Here is a 17,420-nt window from a genome sequence, read left to right on the forward strand (position 1 = left end):
TTTAGGAGGGAAGGCATTTCATGAACTAACTTGTTACAATGTTGACATCCTATTACGGGACCATGCTTAACTCCAGTGAGTTCTGTACAACAGTCCATTCTTTCTGAAATGTTACTAAAGGTAGGCTACATGGCCAAGAGCTGGATTTTATACTACTTTGGGAATGGGACAAAATGAAAAACTTGATTTCAATGATTAAGATGAGTGTCTTGGACTTTTATAGTAAGCTCTTTTATGTGTCCCTTTGCCAAAAATCATTGGAGAACCACATGACAGCAATGTAGTGGTAACATTTCAGTCAGTAAAATGTTCCATGATTTTAAGAAACTAAAATGGAAAATACCATCTATAGAACAAATTACTGACCTAATGTGATCTCATACTGTACCTTTAATGACGATCTGAATGTCACATGTTCTAGTATTACCAGAAGGATCACTGGCAACATACTCAACAATGGTTTCCCCTTTAGGGAAAAGATCTCCTGGAGCATGGGTTTTTGTAATAATTAATGGGGCACCTAGAGATGTGTATTAAACGAAAGAACAGATATTTAGATTCATTGCAATACATGATATACTGATTTATAATTTAATAGCTAACTTACTCATAAGGTAGACTGAGAATGAAAAATTAGGTGGATTTAGAATCTAGAATATAAAATAAGACATAAAAGTCTAGAGGTTGCTCTCAATTAGTTACTGCGGTAGAAATCTATTTTACCAAACCCTCTAGCAATATATAATACTATTTATTGCACATAATTTTGAAGCTACACATTATACTTTAAATTAACACTATTACTTAATTGTTAATTAGTTGTACTTGTATCTGCCTCAACAAATTTTAAGATTGTCTCTATTTAAAGAGAATCTGTCAGCAGGATTTCAACACCCCCAGCATTAATTATATGTGTATGTAGCTGTTTCAAAGACAAGTCCGCAATGTCTTTCCATTGCTAGTCTGTCCCTCCACAAGGCTGAGAATTCAGGGTATAAATTGATTTGCAAATGAGTCTATAAATTTGAAGCCTCTGCCACTCCAACTCAATTCCCCAACTCGTGCTTGACTAACGGCTTCTGTACCTAAAGTCATACAACATAGAAGCTGTCAGTCAAACAAATGGAGGCAGCACTGGATGAGAAATAGAGCTGTAGTGACAGAGGCTTCAGATCTACAAACAGTCATTTAGCTTCACTTGCATATCAATAGGGATGAACGAATGTGCTTGGTGATACTTAGATATAACTGGAGTATCTGGGTGCTTGGATGTGCTCGGCACTTGACCAGCATTGACTGGTGCTTGGATTTGAAGCTTGAATCTCCACCCTACATGTTTGGCGCCTTTTACACAGCCAATAAACATGTGTGGATTGTCTGCCAGCAACTGTAATTCCGTAGCCATCTTGGTAGTGGAATTACTGGGATTGACTCATCAGAGAACAAGGGTGCCACCACTCTCAGTACACTGACACCATTGCACAGTTCAGGAACAGTTTGGATTGGAGAGAGAGCAGTTAAATAATAGTGGTGATAAAAAGTGCTGATGCTGATCATTCTTCATTCTAGCCTAAGGACAGTTGCAGGAGCAGGGAGAGTGGCAGAATGCGGCCGCCTATAGGCAGGGCTTAGGGATTTGAAGTCTGTTGCTAAATATATAGCTGCTGCACGTGATCACTTTTTTGGGGGGGAAATACTAAACTGTCATCTATACAGTTTAATGTGCTTAGTGTTACATTACAGTGGTATATAAAACTCCAAAAAAAAGTTCAAAAATCTTTTCGGGATTTAATTAGTCTTCCATACATGGTAGTGTAGTTAGTATTGTAAGGGTAAATCACAGTTTACTGTGTTGTTGGAGATTTGTGATGTATTAAATGATCTGGCCAGTAGAGGGCAGCAGCGAGGTAGTTGGAGGGCAGTTGGGAGGAGGCCAGGTGGAAGGGAAGCTGCGCATCTCCGGAGATAGTCTGGATAGAGTGATGCGACTCTGGATCTGATGTTAGTGACTCTGAGACACGTTATTCGGCTTAACATGAGCTGACTTGATGAGGACAACAAAGGCACAACATTTTGGGCTAGGCCATGTGAGGCCTTATCTCTAAGCACTTAGGGAAGCCCTGAAATGAAGATATTGGCATTCCCTAAGAGCTTCAGGACACTGTTTCTGATTATTCGGGACTTAGTCCAGCAAAGACCCTTCTATTTCAGTCTCAGGCTGTAGGGATACCATCTTACATCTAAATATATATTTACATGTATAAATAGCCTTATAGAGGTCCAGTTAGTTATGACAAAAGGCCTCTTCTTTAAGAGACAGTTCAAAAACTGCTCCGAGTAGGCGATTACTAAAGTACTGGCACAACACTATCATTTTATTGTTTTATGCATAGAAAGGGTTAATTGTGTTGCATTTTGCTCCCATATACTGTAACTGCTAATTCTGTTTAAGTGTACCTGCGTATACACTTGGTGTTATTGAGATGCTGTCATTATATTTGTTTCTTATATGCTGTTTACCTTTCCTTTGTTTTATAAATTGATTAGTAAATATTCATATTATATTATCTAATATTTGTGCATGTCTGCTAATTGTTGCCATATCCCTCATCTTGTGGTTGTCCATCATCCATGTTTCAGTGTTATATAAAACTCCAACAAACAGTTCAAAATTTTTTTCTGATCGAATTAGTTATCCATAGAGTTTAACATGGTTAGTGTTACATTATGGTGGCATGAAAAACTAAAAAAAAGTTCAACATTTTTTACTGGATTGAATTAGTCATCCATACAGTTTAACATGGTTAGTGTTACATTACAGTGATGTATAAAACTGCAAAAAAAAATCAACATTTTCTGGACTAATTTAGTTATTCATAGAGTTTAACATGGTTAGAATTACATTACGTTGGTTTATAAAACTTCCAAAAAAGTTTAAAAAAATTTTCTGGTTTCGATTAGTTATCCATACAGTTTAATGTGCTCTGGGTAAAATTACGGTGGTTTCAAATTTTTTAAAAATGCTTGGTCTGCTACAGTTGACCCAATATTTTGGTTCATTTAAAAAAAAATCAGTTTTAATGAATAAAGGAAACTTGGTTTCCAGAAACCTATTAATTAGAAAATGCATAAGGCTAAGGGCAAGGGACATGGAAGTGGAAGTGCTGATTATGGTGCACGCAGATGCCAAGTACGTGGGGCAGGTGTAACTATGCCTGTTGCTGAAGCACAAGAAACACGCCCATCCATGACACATAGCATACTGTCCCACTTTGCAGGGAGGTACGGGACACCACTTCTGAAGTCACACCAGTGAAAACAGGTGGTCAGTTGGAGAGCAGATAATGCTTCCAGCATGCTTGCCAGCACCACCCAGTCTTCCACATGGGACAGTTTCAACAGTCAATAGTCTGGATCACTTAATTCTCACTCAAATCCTCCTTCCTCCCACCATGTTGAGTTCCAGGAGACAAGTGATCCCACACTAGGACACTCAAAGGAGCTCTTTACAACATAATTTCCTATTTATGGCCTCTCGATCTGCATCTTTCAAGAGGGACAGGAGGAGATTCTGTTTAGTGATACACAAAACTTAGAGCAACCACGGTCACAAAAAAATGACGGTGGGGAATGGCAAATTTTGTCTAAGGAGGGAGATGATGATGAGATGCAGTTGATGGTGTCAGGTTTTAGTTAATTCACTAAGTCAGGCGTACCAAGATGTGGTGGAAGACAAGATGGTGGATGACGAAGTCACCGACATAACTTGTGAAGCTGGCATGCAGAGTGAGGCCAGCAGTGCTGGGAGAGACTGGCAGACAAAAACAGGCAGGAAGATGCAGTGGGGGTGACTAGAGGAAGAAGGTGGGCAACTGTTACACAGAGCACAGACACTCGTGAATTTCCTCCCTCAAAGAATTAAGTGTTCTCCAGTCTGGGATTTTTTTAAAGAGAGTTCTGAGACAAAAAAGTGGTCATTTGCAGCCTGTGTCATGCCAAGATCAGCAGGGGCCCAACCACTAAGAGCCTAACCACCACCAGCATGATCAGACATTGTCGTTGAAGCACCCAACTCTGTGGGCCAAAGGACCTTTGTCCATGATTGGTGCCAGCGGGTGACACCACTGCCTCTTCCCCTGTGCTAGGTGCTATCCAATCCCCTGTCCATTACACTGACACAGATGCTTCCCATTCTGCTCCTGTCTTTGCACATTTTGAGACACTATCATCAGGCACATCCAAAACCTTGTCCAAGCACAGCATTCAGCAGTCCCTACCCCAGGCCTTGAAATGAAAAAGAAAGTTCCCAGCCAATCATGCACAGGCCCAAATGCTAAACATGCACATTTCCAGGCTGATTTCCATGGAAATGTTGCCATTTAAGCTTGTAGATATGAAGGATTTCTGCCGACTTATGGCGACAGCCGTCCCTTGGTACTTGGTAACCAGTTACCACCATTTCTCCCAGCGTGGCATTTCCGCCTTGTAGCACCACATGTCCTGGAACATCATCCGTGCCCTTATCAATGCAGTTACTGTGATTGTACACTTAACGACCAACACGCGAACAAGCGATCGTGGCCAGGGATGCTACATTTTCCTGACAGCACACTGGGTGAACATTGCGGAGGCTGGGACAGAGTCCCACCCTGGCACGGAACATGTGCTATGAGGATTTCTGGCTCTGCTTCTATCAGGGTTTCTTCCACCTTCAACACCAGTTCCTGCACCCACTCTTGCTCCTTCTCATCCTCCATCACTGATTTGTTATCTAAGAGCACATTGTCCACATCTGCTGGAAGCTCTGCACTATTGCCTCAGTGAAGCAGCAACAGGCTCTGTTGAATCTAATTTGTCTAAAAGACAAATCACTTACCACGGCAGAGTTATTGAAAGGAATAACAGATCAGACAGATTTGTGACTCTCACCGCTGAACCTCAAACCAGGTATGGTCAAGTGTGATAATGTCTGTATCCTGGTGGTGGCTGTGAGCTTGGTAACATCACACACATACCATGCTTGGCCCATGTGCTATATTTGGTTGTTAAGTGGTTTCTGAAAACCTACCCAGATTTGCCAGAGCTTCTGGTCAAGGTACACAACTTTAGCATCAATTTCAGTAAGTTGGCTACAGCTGCCACTGCTCTGGCTGTGTTGCAGCGTGCATGCAAGTGCCATTTCACCAACTGGTGTGAGACATCACTAGGTGCTGGAACTCCACACTACACATGCTAGCAAAGCTTTGTGAATAGCAGCGGCCAGTTCTGAATACCAGCTCCAACACTCCAGTCAGTATTCTGGGCAACCTCCGCACATAGCAGCTGAAGAGTGGGCATGAATATCTGACATTTGTGCACTTCTCTAACACTTTGAGGACTCCACAAAGATGGCAAGCGGTGATGATGCCATAATCAGTGCAACCATCCCGCTTCTCTGCCTACTTAAACAGTCGCTGCTCACAATTAAAGCTGAAGCTTTGCATGCATATCAGGTGGAGATGAAGAAAGATCTGAGATAGGGAGATACTATTGAGCCCAGCCTCATCTTATCTACTCAGCATGGACTGGGTATCAATGAGGAGGTGGAGGCCAAGGAGAAGTAACTGGAACTGGTTGCTAGCATAACAGAGGATAGTACCCACACATGCTTTGTCCCATCTCTCCTATGTGGATGGGCTGAGGAAGGGAATGAGGAGGAAGAAATGGAATAGGAGAAGATGGAGAGTCGTCATCATGGTGGAGAAAGGTGTGCCGCTGCCTTTCCAGTGACCCTTGGCTTTGTATCTATTTTGGCCAAAAAAGAGAGTACTGATTGTTCACCCTGCTAAACCCACTCCTTCAAGAGGGGGCAAGGTCAACTAAAATGGTGCTATACCAGAAGTCCATTGTGGAGAATATGTTGAAAAAATTTCCATCAGACAGAACTAGCGGCAGAGACAAGGAGGAAAGGTGAGGGAGACACACACCAGGTACAGCTGAGGCAGTGGTACACTGTCAAAGCCCTGGGCCAATTTCCTGACACCCTACCAGCATACAGGCTCTGATGATTGTTATTTTTTACAAGGAGGGAAAAGATATTAAAGATGATCAAGCAATACCTGGCCGACAAAACCAGCATACTCCTTTATTCCTACGTGACATTCAACTATTAGGTCTCAATGCAGAAAACCTGACATGAGCTGTCCATTTATACTTTGGAGGTGTTGTGCTGCCCTGCAACTAACTTCTTGTTTAAGTAGGTTTTTAGTGCCGCCAAGGGGGTCATAACAGACAGGCGCTTTCGACTGTCAACAGAAAATGCTGAAAGGCTCACTCTGAAAAAAATGAACAAAACCTGGATTAGCCCCAACTTTTCCACACCACTAGATGACAGCAGCACATAAAGTGTTTTTAAACTTCAGTATTTGAATGAGACCCATCAGTTGTTGCCTTCAAAGCTCTAAGGACAATCGAATGACCCTGCTTAGATTTTTCCTGGCTTTGCACTTTGTGCAAAGCCTTTATGAGCGTACCAGTACATCAACTACACTTTGTTAATTTTTTATGCGGTACAACACGTGGTGCCTTAAACGGTGTATGGATGACCTTCCTTATATTTTTTTTCTGACTTTACACTGTGTGCAAAGCCTTTCTGAGTGTAGAGGGATCAAAACTACACTTTGTTAATTTTTTATGAGGCAGTCCACTTGGTGCCTTCAAGGGTGCAGGGATGACCCAGCTTGTAATTTTTGGCAGGCTTTGCACTGTGTGAAGAACTTTTATGAGTGGAGGCATATCAAAGATACACTTTGTTATTTTTTTATAATGCAATCCATTTGGTGCCTTAAATGGTGTATGGATGACCCTCCTCATAATTTTTTATGGCTTTACACTATGCACAAAACCTTTATGAGTGTGGAAGGACCACAACTACACTTTGTTAATTCTTATGAGACACTTCATTTGGTGCCTTGAAGGGTGTATAGATGACCTTGCTTGTGATTTTTGGCAGGCTTTGCATTGAGTGCAGAGCTTTTATGAGGGTCGAGTACCACAACACATGTAAAGCACCATGGAATAAATGGCGCTATAATAATAAATAATAACTTCACTTTGTTCACAATATTTGAATGAGACACTACAGTTGGTGCCTTAAAGAGTGTATAGATGACCAGCCTTGATTTTTTATCATATTTTTTTTCTGACTTTGCATTGTATGCAAAGCCTTTATGAACGTGGAGGGACCAAAACTTAACTTCGTTAATTTTTTTAAGATACACTCCACTTTGTGCCTTCAACGTTTCCCATATGTCTACCTCACATCAGCACAATTTTTGATACAATTTTTTTTTGCTAGGATGTTACAAGGGTTAAAAGTTGACTTGCATTTTCTCATTTTTCCAACAAAATTTACAAAACCATTTTTTTAGGGACCACAACAGATTTGAAGTGATTTCGGGGGCCTCTGTGACAGAAAATACTCAAAAGTGACACCATTCTAAAAATTGCACCCCTCAAAATCCTCAAAACCACATTCAAGAAGTTTATTAACCCTTTAAGTGCTTCACAGCAGTTAATGCAATGTGAAAGGAAAAAAATTACATTTTACTTTTTCACAAAAATTTTACTTTAGCCTCAATTTTTTTATTTTCACAAGGTTAACAGGAAACAATAGACCATACAATTTGTTGTGCAATTTCTCCTGAGTACGCTGATACCCCATTTGGGGAGAAAACTACTATTTGGGTGCACGGCAAGTCTTGGAAGGGAAGGAGAGCCATTTAAGTTTTTGAATGCAAAATTTGCTAGAATAATTAGTGGACACCATGTCACGTTTGGAGAGCTCCTGATGTGCCTAAACATTGGAAACTCCCTGACAATTGACTCCATTTTGGAACCTACACCCCTTAAGGAATGTATCTAGATGTGTGGTGAGCACGTTGAACCCTCAGGCGCTTCACAAAAGTTTCTAATGTAGAACCGTGAAAATAAAAAAATAAAATTTATCCCACAAAAATGCACTTTTACCCCAAATTTTGCATTTTCACAAGGGTAACAGGAGAAAATGGACTTTACAATTTGTTCTGCAATTTCACCTGAGCATGTCAAGCCCCTGATTTGCCAAAACAGGGGAAACCCTCAACAAGTGATGCCATTTTGAAAACTAGATTCCTCAAGGAATTTATCTAGACATGTGGTGAGTACTTTGAACCCCAAGATGCCTCACAGAAGTTTATAACCCCAAGATGCCTCACAGAAGTTTATAGCACTGAACTGCGAAAATGAAAAAAACAATTTTCCCTCAAATTTTTTTCACAAGGGTAACAGGAGCAAACTGGAATCATTTGTTGTGCAATTTCTCCTGAGTACACTGTGCCACTTTTGAGGCACAGTGCAAAGCTCAGAATGAAAGAAGTGCCATATTGGAGTTCAGATTTTGCTGGAATGGTTTGAGGGTGCCATGTTACATTGGCAGAGCCCATGAGGTGCCAGATCCCTCGATAAGTGACATAATTTTAAAAACGACAACTCTCAATGAATTCATCTAGGGGTACAGTAAGCATGTTAACACCACAAGTGTCTCAAAGAAATTTATACCACTGGGCAGTGAAGAAAGAATGATTCAATTTTTACTGCTAAAATTATGTTTAAGCCCCACATTTTTAATTTTTATAAAGACATCTCAAATTGAAAAAATGGACTTCTCGGTTTGTTGTGCAATTTTTCCTCAGTGTGCCACTATCCTACTTGTAGTTGGGAACTACAGTGGGTAAATAAGTATTTGATCCCTTGCTGATTTTGTACATTTGCCCACTGACAAAGACGTGAACAGTATATAATTTTAAGGGTAGGTTAATTTTAACATTGAGATAGAATATAAAAATAAAATCCAGAAAATTACATTGTATAATTATATAAATTTATTTGCATTTTGCAGTGAGAAATAAGCATCTGATTACCTACCAGCCATTTAGATTTCTGGCTCCTACAGACAAGTTAGATGCTCCTAATCAACTCATTATCTGCATTAAAGTCAGCTGTCTTACATAGTCACTTTTATAAAAGACTCCTGTCCACAGACAAAATTAATCAGTCAGACTCTAACCTCTACAACATGGGCAAGACCAAAGAGCTTTATAAGGAGGGACAAGATCATAGACCTGCACAAAAGCTGGAATGGGCTACAAAACCATATGTAAGATGCTGGGTGAGAAGGAGACAACTGTTGGTCCAATAGTAAGAAAATGGAAGAAATACAAAATGACTGTCAATCGACATCGATCTGGGGCACTGTTGTGAGTTCATTCTCTGGTTCACCAGTTTTGAGCTCTCCTTCCAGACTCCCTCTGGTGGTAACAGGAGGTAGAGAGGCTGAGTTGATCGGTGGAGATCTGCCACCTGAGAATGAGGATGACGATTGGATATCAGGTGTCTCACATTGGATTTAAGACAGCCGACGCCCTATTCAGTTGCTGGTGATTCCTTCTGGCTTGTCAGCTCTTTGTTTTCAGCTCTGTTCCAATCATCTAAAGCTAAGTTTTTCTGCTAATGTTCACACTTGATTTTGTTGGTCTATTCAGTTTTTTGGTGTGGTCAGCCAGCCCCTGCTGGGGGCTGTGCTGAATTTCCACTCTTATTTATCAGTATTTTGCCAATTGGCTTTTTGTCCCTTACTAGTTTGGTCTCTTTTTGCTCTGTTTCAGAATATTTCAGAGTGCTGATATAGTGGGAGAAGACTAGTGACTTCAGGGTTAATTTTGCTATCAGAAGTGTTGGACATGATTTTTGTGGGTTTTTTGCAGGTTGCAGACAGTGTCTTTCCTTTCCTGTCTAGTTAGTTTGGGCCCCATCATTTGCTCAGCCTATTTTCCTGCCTGTGTTTGTGCCTTCATCTTGTTTCACCGTCAATACATGTGTGGGGGCTATCTATTCCTTTGGGGTCTGCTCTGGGGCAGTTAGTTTTCCCTTTTCTTGCTTTAGGCTTATTTAGTCCTCCGGCCGTGACGAGGTGTCTAGGAACATCGTAGGCACACTCCACGGCTACTGCTAGTTGTGTGGTAAGATCAGGGATCAGCAATCTGCATAGTTACCAACCTCTCTGGTTTTCTGTGACTTAGCTTGTTTTGCTTTTTCCTCCTCGGTGACCCATTCATAACAGGATCACCAGCCATACCGCAGATTCTTGGATACTCAAAAGCAGGAAAAAGTTGTTAAAAAAAAAAATGTGTCAGAAATTTTTTTTTTATATTTTTTCCTCTTTTTTCTCTGGGGCCGTAGGAGGATTTTTTTTTTCTTTTTCCTAATGGAGATTAAGCAATTGTCTGATCGTGTGGAGCAGCTGGCTGCTGAAGTGCAGGGAATTTCCACCTATCTCATTCAGTCACATGCTGCTGAACCTAAGATCCCTACTCTTGATGTGTTTTCTGGGGATCGCTCTAAATTTCTGAATTTTAAGAATAATTGTAAATTATTTCTGGCCTTGAAGCCTAACTCATCGGGGAGCTCTGTGCAGCAGGTTAAAATTGTCATCTCCTTTTTGCGCGGCGATCCCCAGGATTGGGCTTTTTCTCTGACACCTGAAAATCCTATTCTGACTAATGTGGATGCATTTTTTCAAGCCTTGGGGTTGTTGTATGATGAACCTAATGCTGTTGATCAAGCTGAGAGAACCCTGTTGGCATTAAACCAGGGTCAGGATTCTGCAGAGTTATACTGTCAAAAATTCCGAAAGTGGGCGGTCCTTACTACATGGAATGATAGTGCATTGGCAGCTCTCTTTTGGAAGGGTTTATCAGAGACCGTAAAAGATGTTATGGTGTGATTTCCTGTTCCCTCTGGTCTGGATGATTCTATGTCATTAGCCATTCAAGTTGATTGGCGTTTACATGAATGTAAAACTACACGGGAGGCGCTGCCACCTTTTGAACAAACGTCTGAACCTAGGCAATGTGATGGGGTTTTGTCTAGGGCGCAACGTCAGGAGTTTAGAAGGCGTTATAAGCTGTGTTTTTTCTGTGGAGACGCCTCTCATATTATTTCTGTCTGCCCAAAACGAGAGAAAGGTTTTGCACACACTTTTGCTGTGGGCAGTATACAACCTAAGTTTCTTTTGGCAATTACTCTGATCTGCTCCTTATCCACGTTTTCCACGAAGGCGTTTGTGGATTCAGGAGCAGCTTTGAATCTGATGGATTTGGACTTTGCTAAACGTTGTGGTTTTTCCATGATGCCACTGCGGATGCCTATTCCTTTGAGGGGTATTGATGCTACTCCTTTGGCAGAGAATAAACCTCAGTTTTGGACCCAGGTGACAATGCGAGTTGCCCCAGACCACCAAGAAAATTGTAAATTTTTGGTGCTGCATAATCTGCATGATACTATTGTTCTGGGTTTTCCTTGGCTGCAAACTCATAATCCAGTTTTGGATTGGAAATCTGGGTCTGTGGTGAGTTGGGGTTGTCAGTGTGTTCTTAGGGATGCTCCTGTTTTCTCCACCTCTTCTCAGTCTCATGATATTCCTGATTATCTAGCTGATTTTTCTGATGTATTTAGTGAGAGCAAGTCTGCGTCTTTGCCTCCTCATAGGAGTTATGACTGTGCAATTGAGTTGATGCCTGGGTGTAAATTTTCCAAGGGTCGACTTTTCAACTTATCAGTACCCGAACATGATGCTATGCGATCTTATATTAAGGAGTCATTGGAGAAGAGTCATATTAGACCATCCTCGTCACCTTTAGGTGCTGGGTTTTTCTTTGTGGCCAAAAAAGATGGTTCATTAAGACAGTGTATTGATTATTGTTCCCTTAACAAGATGACGGTTAAATATCAGTACCTGTTATCTCTGATGTCTGATTTATTCTCCAGAGTTAAGAGTGCCTGCTGGTTTACTAAGCTTGACCTCAGGGGGGCGTATAATCTTATTCGCAACAAGCACGGGGATGAATGGAAGACGGCGTTTAATACTCCGGAGGGACCATCCTCTTCACCCTTAGGTGCTGGGTTTTTTTCGTGGCTAAGAAAGATGGGTCATTAAGGCCTTGTATTGACTATCGTTCCCTCAACAAAATTACTGTTAAATATCAGAATCCGTTACCCCTGATTTCTGATCTATTCTCCAGAGTTAAAGGTGCTTGCTGGTTTACAAAGCTTGACCTCAGGGGGCGTATAATCTTATTCGCATTAAGCATAGGGATGAATGGAAGACGGCGTTTAATACTCCGGAGGGACATTTTGAGTACCTGGTGATGCCTTTTGGGCTCACTAATGCCCCTTCTGTCTTCCAGTCCTTTATGAATGATATTTTCCGTGACCATGTGGATACGTTTTTGATCATCTATCTGGATGATATTTTGATGTTTTCTAGTGATTGGGATTCTCATGTGGAACACGTCCGGATTGTGTTCCGGATTTTGAGGGAGAATTCCCTGTTTGTTAAGGGATCGAAATGCCTCTTTGGTGTACAGAGGATTTCATTTTTGGGATTTATCTTATCTCCATCGACTATTGAAATGGACCCGGCCAAGGTACAGGCCATTTATGATTGGGTTCAGCCTACTTCTTTGAAGGCCCTCCAGAAGTTTTTGGGTTTTGCTAATTTCTATCGTAAATTTATAGGTAATTTTTCTGGTATTGTCAAACCACTGACTGATCTGACCAAGAAGGGCACTGATGTGCTGAATTGGTCTCCTGAGGCTATCTCAGCATTTCAGGAGCTTAAGCAGAGATTTACTTCAGCTCCAGTTTTACGGCAACCTGATGTCTCACTTCCATTTCAGGTGGAGGTAGATGCTTCTGAGATTGGTGCAGGAGCTGTTTTGTCCCAAAAAGACCCTGTGATCTGCCACCTGAGAATGAGGATGACGATTGGATATCAGGTGTCTCACATTGGATTTAAGACAGCTGACACCCTATTCAGTTGCTGGTGATTCCTTCTGGCTTGTCAGCTCTTTGTTTTCAGCTCTGTTCCAGTCATCTAAAGCTAAGTTTTTCTGCTAATGTTCACACTTGATTTTGTTGGTCTATTCAGTTTTTTGGTGTGGTCAGCCAGCCCCTGCTGGGGGCTGTGCTGAATTTCCACTCTTATTTATCAGTATTTTGCCAATTGGCTTTTTGTCCCTTACTAGTTTGGTCTCTTTTTGCTCTGTCTCAGAATATTTCAGAGTGCTGTCATAGTGGGAGAAGTCTAGTGACTTCAGGGTTAATTTTGCTATCAGAAGTATTGGACATGATTTTTGTGGGGTTTTTTGCAGGTTGCAGACAGTGTCTTTCCTTTCCTGTCTAGTTAGTTTGGGCCCCATCATTTGCTCAGCCTATTTTCCTGCCTGTGTTTGTGCCTTCATCTTGTCTCACCGTCAATACATGTGTGGGGGCTATCTATTCCTTTGGGGTCTGCTCTGGGGCAGTTAGTTTTCCCTTTTTTTGCTTTAGGCTTATTTAATCCTCTTGCCGTGACGAGGCATCTAGGAACATCATAGGCACGCTCCACGGCTACTGCTAGTTGTGTGGTAAGATCAGGGATCTGAAATCTGCATTGTTACCAACCTCTCTGGTTTTCTGTGACTTAGCTAGTTTTGCTTTTTTCTTCTCGGTGACCCATTCATAACAGGGCACCATGCAAAATCTCACCTCGTGGAGTATCCTTGATCATGAAGAGGGTGAGACATCAGCAAAAAAACTACATGCTGCCACCACCATGTTTCACTGTGGGGATGGTGTTCTTGGGATGATGAGCTGTGTTGGTTTGGCGCCAGACATAGCATTTACTTTAGTGTCCAAAAAGTTCAATTTTTGTCTCATCTAACTACAGCACCTTACGCCATACATTATGGGGGTCTCCCACATGTCCTTTTGCAAACTCAAAAGGAGTCTTTCACCTTTTGTGTGTAAGTAAAGGCTATTTTCTTCCCATTCTTTCATTAAGTCCACCAATATGGATTGTACTGATTATTGTGGTCATATGGACAGATACTCCATTCTCTGTTTGAAAATTCTGCAGCTCCTTCAGACTTACCTTTGGTCTCCATGCTGCCTCTCTGATTAATACCCTACTTGCCTGGTCTGAGATTTTTGGTGGGCAGCCCTCTCTTGGCAGGTTTATGGTGGTATCATTTCTTTCCACTTGTTGATAATGGATTTGATGGTGCTCTGGTGGGATCATCCGAGATTGGGATTTTTTTTATATCCAAACCCTGACTTGTACTTCTCAACAACTTTGTCCCTGACTTGTTTGGAGATCTCCTTGGTCTTCATGGTGTTTTTTGGTTAGTGGTGCCTCTTTCTTAATAGTGTTGCAGCTTATGTGGCTTTTCAGAAAAGGTGTGAATATAGTGACAGACCCTATGACATTTACACTGCACACAGGTGGACTTCCTTTTACTAAGCATGTGACATATGAAGATAATAGCTTGCACCAGAAATTTTTAGGGGTTTCATAGCAAAAGGGGTGAATACATATGCACATGCCAATTTTTACATATTTGATCCCATAAATTTAATGTATGCCTATAATTTTCTCCCTACACTTCACCAACTTAAACTATTTAGGGCTGATGTATCACACACAAATCGAATTACACAAATAATTAAACACTGGTTGAAATTTAACAAAATAGGTAAAAAGACAAAGGGGTGAATACTTTCGCGAGCCACTGTACATGTGCATATAAATTGTTTGGGATGTGATATAATGCTTTTAGATTCCCATAAATACCACTTTATTGAGAATGGTGTAAGATTTAGCTGACATGTTTAATGAGAATATATTTCAGAATACATTTAAAATGTGAAAATATTTTCCATATCTGAGATTTGATCTCAAAGTTGCTGATTCAAAGCCTACCCTACTAAACAGATTCTCATGCCAGAATTTTCCTCTTCTGATCCATCATTACTACACAGACATTTTTGGCTTCACATTTCACACAATTAGTGCTTAAATCCATTTAGCACATTTTATACCTTTGAAACATGAACCTCTGGCACTGCTCTGTTGCCTTCTGAAATAAATAACAATTATGGCTGCCTGGGGCAAAACTAGGATGCATTAGAAGTCCTACTGGAACTCACCTGAGTTGTCAGAGAATTGTGGCTCTTCCCAGGTAACACTCTGCTTGCCTTCACTTGCTTGTATGGATGGAGGTGATCTGCATCTGTCTATGACTGGTGGATCTACATCTGAAAACATGAAAAACATGAAATAAAACTTGTTGCAAGGGATAAAAAAAACATGGCAGACTTCTTCTACAAACAGCGCCACACATGGTTGTGTCTGGTATTGCATCCTAAAGCCACTGAATGAATGGGACTCAGCTACAATACAAGAAAGATATTACATTGTTTTTAGAAAAAAAAAGAAAATACGGTATTATATTAATTGAGTCTTTAACATTTTCATCAAATAATTTTTCACTCAATAACCCAAACATGTACATCAGACTTTTCTCAACCTTATGGCCCCGTCACACTAAGCGACTTACCAGCGATCCCGACACCGATATCAAGGTGTCAGGATCGCTAGTAAGTCGCTATGTGATCGCTGGTGAGCTGTCACACAGACAGCTTCACCAGCGATCAGCACAGCGATGCCGAGCGCCCGGCATCGCTTGCCATCGCTGTAAAAAATAGAATCAAAATAAAAAAATATAGTTATTCTCACCTTCCGACGTCCCGTTCAGCCATCCTGCCTCTCTCCACGCTCCGGTCCCAGTGATCCTTTGCGAGAATGACCGCGAGATGTCACGGTCTCGAGGGATAGCAAAGTCTCGCGGTCATTCGTGCAAAGGATCACTGAGCGTGGAGAGAGGCAGGATGGCTGAACGGGACGTCGGAAGGTGAGAATAACTATATTTTTTATTTTTTTAATTATTTTTTACACCTGACCGCTGGTCTCCCGCTGTCACACACAGCGATGCGTGCTGGCCAGCGGGAGACCAGCGACCAAAGAAATGTCCAGAGGTTTCTTCCAGCGATCAGCGATACCGGCAGGGGGGCCGCTCTCTGATTGCTGTCACACATAGCGATCTCGCTGGTGAGATCGCTGTTACGTCACAGAAGTTGTGACTCAGCAGCGATCTCGCTACCGAGATCGCTTAGTGAGACGGGGCCTTTACAGGTGTGCATTATCATTATTATCTGTAACTATATTTATATGTAAATTGTATCTATTCTAAATCTATTTAATCTAGATTAATCTTCCCAGTTCAGCACCCCAGGATATAGGTCTCAGTTGGTTTTTATTGGAGACCTTAATAAGGTTTTATTAGAGAAAATCCGAAATGGCTGCATTATTCTATTAAGTAAGCTGTAGGTGTTCTATTATTGCTGATTTTTTAAGCCACTTTGCATTTATAATAAGCATTTACTATTTAATGCTTCTTAACTAATCCACTTAAATTGTTAAATTACATCATTTACTTTGTTAAATTAATGTCACTTTTCGCTTTAAACTACAACAACCTCTGTGTGAATAGCTCACGGTAACAGTATGAAATAATCGCCCATGGATAATGACTACTTAATGACTCGTAAAGCTTCACATCGAGCGTTGGGAAAAAGGACAAAGTAAATGTTACAAATGCTAGGTATACTGCACTTTATATTTGTACACTTTGTCCATTTTCTGCACATGTAAAAAAAACGGATAGATACATCTCTGAACAGTAAAGATAAATGTTAGAGATAAAAGAATTGCTGTGAAATTTGCACAAAATTTCACAAAAAAATTGGGTTCGACTATGTCAAAAGGACTAATCCAAAGCTCCCCGCTTAGTCATCTAGGTCAGCTAGGCCTCGGCTTGTATAAAGGTGATTAGTGGACACCAGAGGTGCCGAAGACCGGTCAGAACCAGTGTTCCTAAAGGGATTGTCCACTACTTCCCTATTACAATCCCTTTTCAATCTGAATGTTAAATTAAAAACACTTATACTCACGTCTGGTGCCAGCGCCGTTACAGCGGTGTTGGCAATCGCAATCCCAGGGCTCATGTCACATTAATATATATTGTAAGGTAGCGCTGTCGTTGGGGTAGGGGACACTCACTTGGCAGCCAATAAATCACATCCGGCACAGGTGTCTTACCATAACTACAACAGTCCATGCGGTTTATTAGGCACCATAAACCAGGAACAGAAAGTTCATATAAACAGCATAGCGTCCATGACAGAGCTTCACTCTGCTTATCCTGTGGTCACACCGGTTGTGCAATGTCCAGTACACAGGCTCTCTAGTTTCAGCGTTATATCCCCTGTCCGGGTTTACCTCATGCATGCTTCTCAGTGCAGAAGTTCATTCCCTCTCCATGGGGAACTCTCAGACACGTGCAGCCATTATGCACACAGGCACTCAGGAAGGCTTACACATCTTCCAGCGAGACCTTCCAAATGGACCAACCGGGTCCCAGCATTCACTCATGTGACCTACCCTGGCCACCTTATATGGTCCG

The 17,420-nt window shown here is 41.4% G+C and overlaps 1 protein-coding gene across 2 annotated transcripts in view; it reads right to left on the minus strand.

The window, feature by feature from the left end:
• SVEP1 (sushi, von Willebrand factor type A, EGF and pentraxin domain containing 1) overlaps nt 1–17,420 on the minus strand; it is a 543,713-nt gene that overhangs the window by 284,770 nt on the left and 241,523 nt on the right. For both annotated transcript variants that reach the window (XM_073552438.1, XM_073552437.1), the window contains exons 10-11: nt 15,046–15,153; nt 389–520 (exon numbers count right to left, since the gene is read on the minus strand). In XM_073552438.1, coding sequence (XP_073408539.1) covers nt 389–520; nt 15,046–15,153 — 240 coding nt within the window. The remainder of the gene's footprint in view (nt 1–388; nt 521–15,045; nt 15,154–17,420) is intronic.

This window comes from Dendrobates tinctorius, unplaced genomic scaffold, assembly GCF_039654945.1.
Source record: "Dendrobates tinctorius isolate UK_male_01 unplaced genomic scaffold, ASM3965494v1 ptg000191l, whole genome shotgun sequence".
Taxonomy (NCBI): Eukaryota; Metazoa; Chordata; class Amphibia; order Anura; family Dendrobatidae; genus Dendrobates; species Dendrobates tinctorius.